This window comes from Sinocyclocheilus grahami, unplaced genomic scaffold (genome assembly GCF_001515645.1).
Source record: "Sinocyclocheilus grahami isolate Dianchi unplaced genomic scaffold, SAMN03320097.WGS_v1.1 scaffold12927.1, whole genome shotgun sequence".
Classification (NCBI taxonomy): Eukaryota; Metazoa; Chordata; class Actinopteri; order Cypriniformes; family Cyprinidae; genus Sinocyclocheilus; species Sinocyclocheilus grahami.
This window is the reverse complement of record NW_015514675.1, coordinates 3,768-5,788: the sequence shown is the minus strand read 5'-3', so window position 1 is coordinate 5,788 and position 2,021 is coordinate 3,768. Positions and strand designations below refer to the sequence as shown.

Here is a 2,021-nt window from a genome sequence, read left to right as displayed (position 1 = left end):
TTTATGTCAATCTTTGAAGAATTTACTAGCAATTGTTTTGTGAAAACTGTTTCAACAGCAAATGAGTGTCCTATTAGTTTGTTTTTATATAATTGCTATGGGAGTCTGTTTTCACCATGGAATAAAACATTTAAAAAGATAATAGTGACTTTTTATCTCACAATTTAGACTTTTTTTTTGAGAAAATGTCAGAATTGTGAGATATAAACTCAAAATTGCTAACTTTTTTCTCGCAGGTCCAAGTTTATATCTCACAATTTTTTTCTCTCTCTGAATTCTGAGTTTACATCTTGCAATTCTGTTATTTTGTATTTTGCCATGGAATAAAAAAGAAAAAAAGGACATTGTGATTCTTTATCTCACAATTCTGTTTCAATTTTTTGTTTCTCACAAAAAACTAAAAGTTCCAATTACCTTTTTTTAAATCCTGTAGCAGAAACAAGCTTCTATAAATTGCATTTGAATACACTTTTAAAAATGTGATGATCAATAAGTCTTGGCAACATTTGTCAATTTCAACTTAATTTTTTTAGTTATACAAGATCCAACTACGCAAGTTTTTCAAAATGAGTTAAAATAACTTGTACAGCCAATTTGATTGTATTTAAAAATTGAAGGCAGCAAGGCTAAACTATACATTGCTTTCAAAGTATATTACTAGTCTTTTATGCTTAAGTAGAAAGAACGACTCCACCAGATCATCATTTGGGATTCAATTAGAAGTACCTGGGGTGTATTCAGAACATGGAAAATCAGCTTTCTCTTACTATGTTCCTTGGTTGTGGAACGATTTTCAAATTATTACTCCATTAGAAGCAATTCCTTCTTTGAATATTTGTAAAAAATTCATTGCAGCATGTAATGAATGAACCTTGTTGTGGTTTTAATTAAGCTGTTGATTTATGATTACTGTTTTGCTTTGGTCGTATATAATTTTGTTTTGTGTCTTGTATATGTTACTTTTTTAAATTTATGTGAAACTTCTGTACGGTCATCTTGACCAAGACTTCCTGGAAGAAGAGATTTCATTCAATCACAATGGGACCTTCCTGGAAAAATAAAGGATAAATGATGGACAAATGTTTAAATGTTGTCTGAGAGGCTCAATGTTTACACTTTTGGGAGAAATAACCCCATGAATGGCTGTATTTTGACATAAAAATCTTTGTGTGTTAATAAAGTGACTGATGTTCTTTTCTCAATGGCAGCCTGTGATCAGCTGGCTCTCGGTGTGGCCGCCGTGTTCGGCCCGTCCCACAGTTCTTCAGTGAGTGCAGTCCAGTCCATCTGCAATGCTCTGGAGGTTCCTCACATCCAGACCCGCTGGAAACACCCATCTGTGGACAACAAGGACAGTTTCTACATCAACCTGTACCCAGATTACGCCTCCATCAGCCGCGCCGTGCTCGACATCGTGCAGTTCTACAAATGGAAAGCAGTGACGGTGGTGTACGAGGACGCAACAGGTGGGATGGATGATTTTTATTGCTCAGAAATTTCTCATTCATTGCTTAGGAATGTGGCGTTCTCAGATATAACTCAAGTATCAACTTTGGCGCGTATGCTTCTTCTAAAAAAATTAATGTGTGATATAAAACAGACACAAATGAGACAGTTATTGGCATGAGATGGAACAAAGGAAACACACACACATATGTAATGGCCTCATACAGCAGTGATATAATTAAATAGAATTATATGGAACTTTTCCAAGTGTGCAGGAATTAGATGCATTTATCATCATCATAATATTGTGTATAAAACCATAATTATCAACCGTCCCGTGAGTGTCTGATGGTTGTTAGGATCTCAGTGCTTTATGAAAAATGTCCATAATTCACATTTCTGATCTGAATTTGAAATTTTTGTGAAAAATGGTGCAGTAAATATTGACTTCGAGATCATATCCGGGATAATTTGACTTTTCTTCATTATTAAAAAGATTAGGGTATGATTAACTGTGTGTAATTTGTCAGGGCTGAAAAATATTAAAAACACCCCAAAACAGCAAGATTTCTGTT

At 34.2% G+C, this 2,021-nt stretch overlaps 1 protein-coding gene across 1 annotated transcript in view; it reads left to right on the top strand.

The window, feature by feature from the left end:
* Positions 1-1,201: 1,201 nt before the first annotated feature.
* LOC107578942 (glutamate receptor ionotropic, kainate 1-like) overlaps positions 1,202-2,021 on the top strand; it is a gene marked incomplete at its 3' end in the record, with an annotated part of 1,739 nt that continues 919 nt past the window's right edge. The window contains exon 1 of the mRNA XM_016264840.1: positions 1,202-1,466. Within this exon, the coding sequence (XP_016120326.1) occupies positions 1,202-1,466 (265 nt within the window). The remainder of the gene's footprint in view (positions 1,467-2,021) is intronic.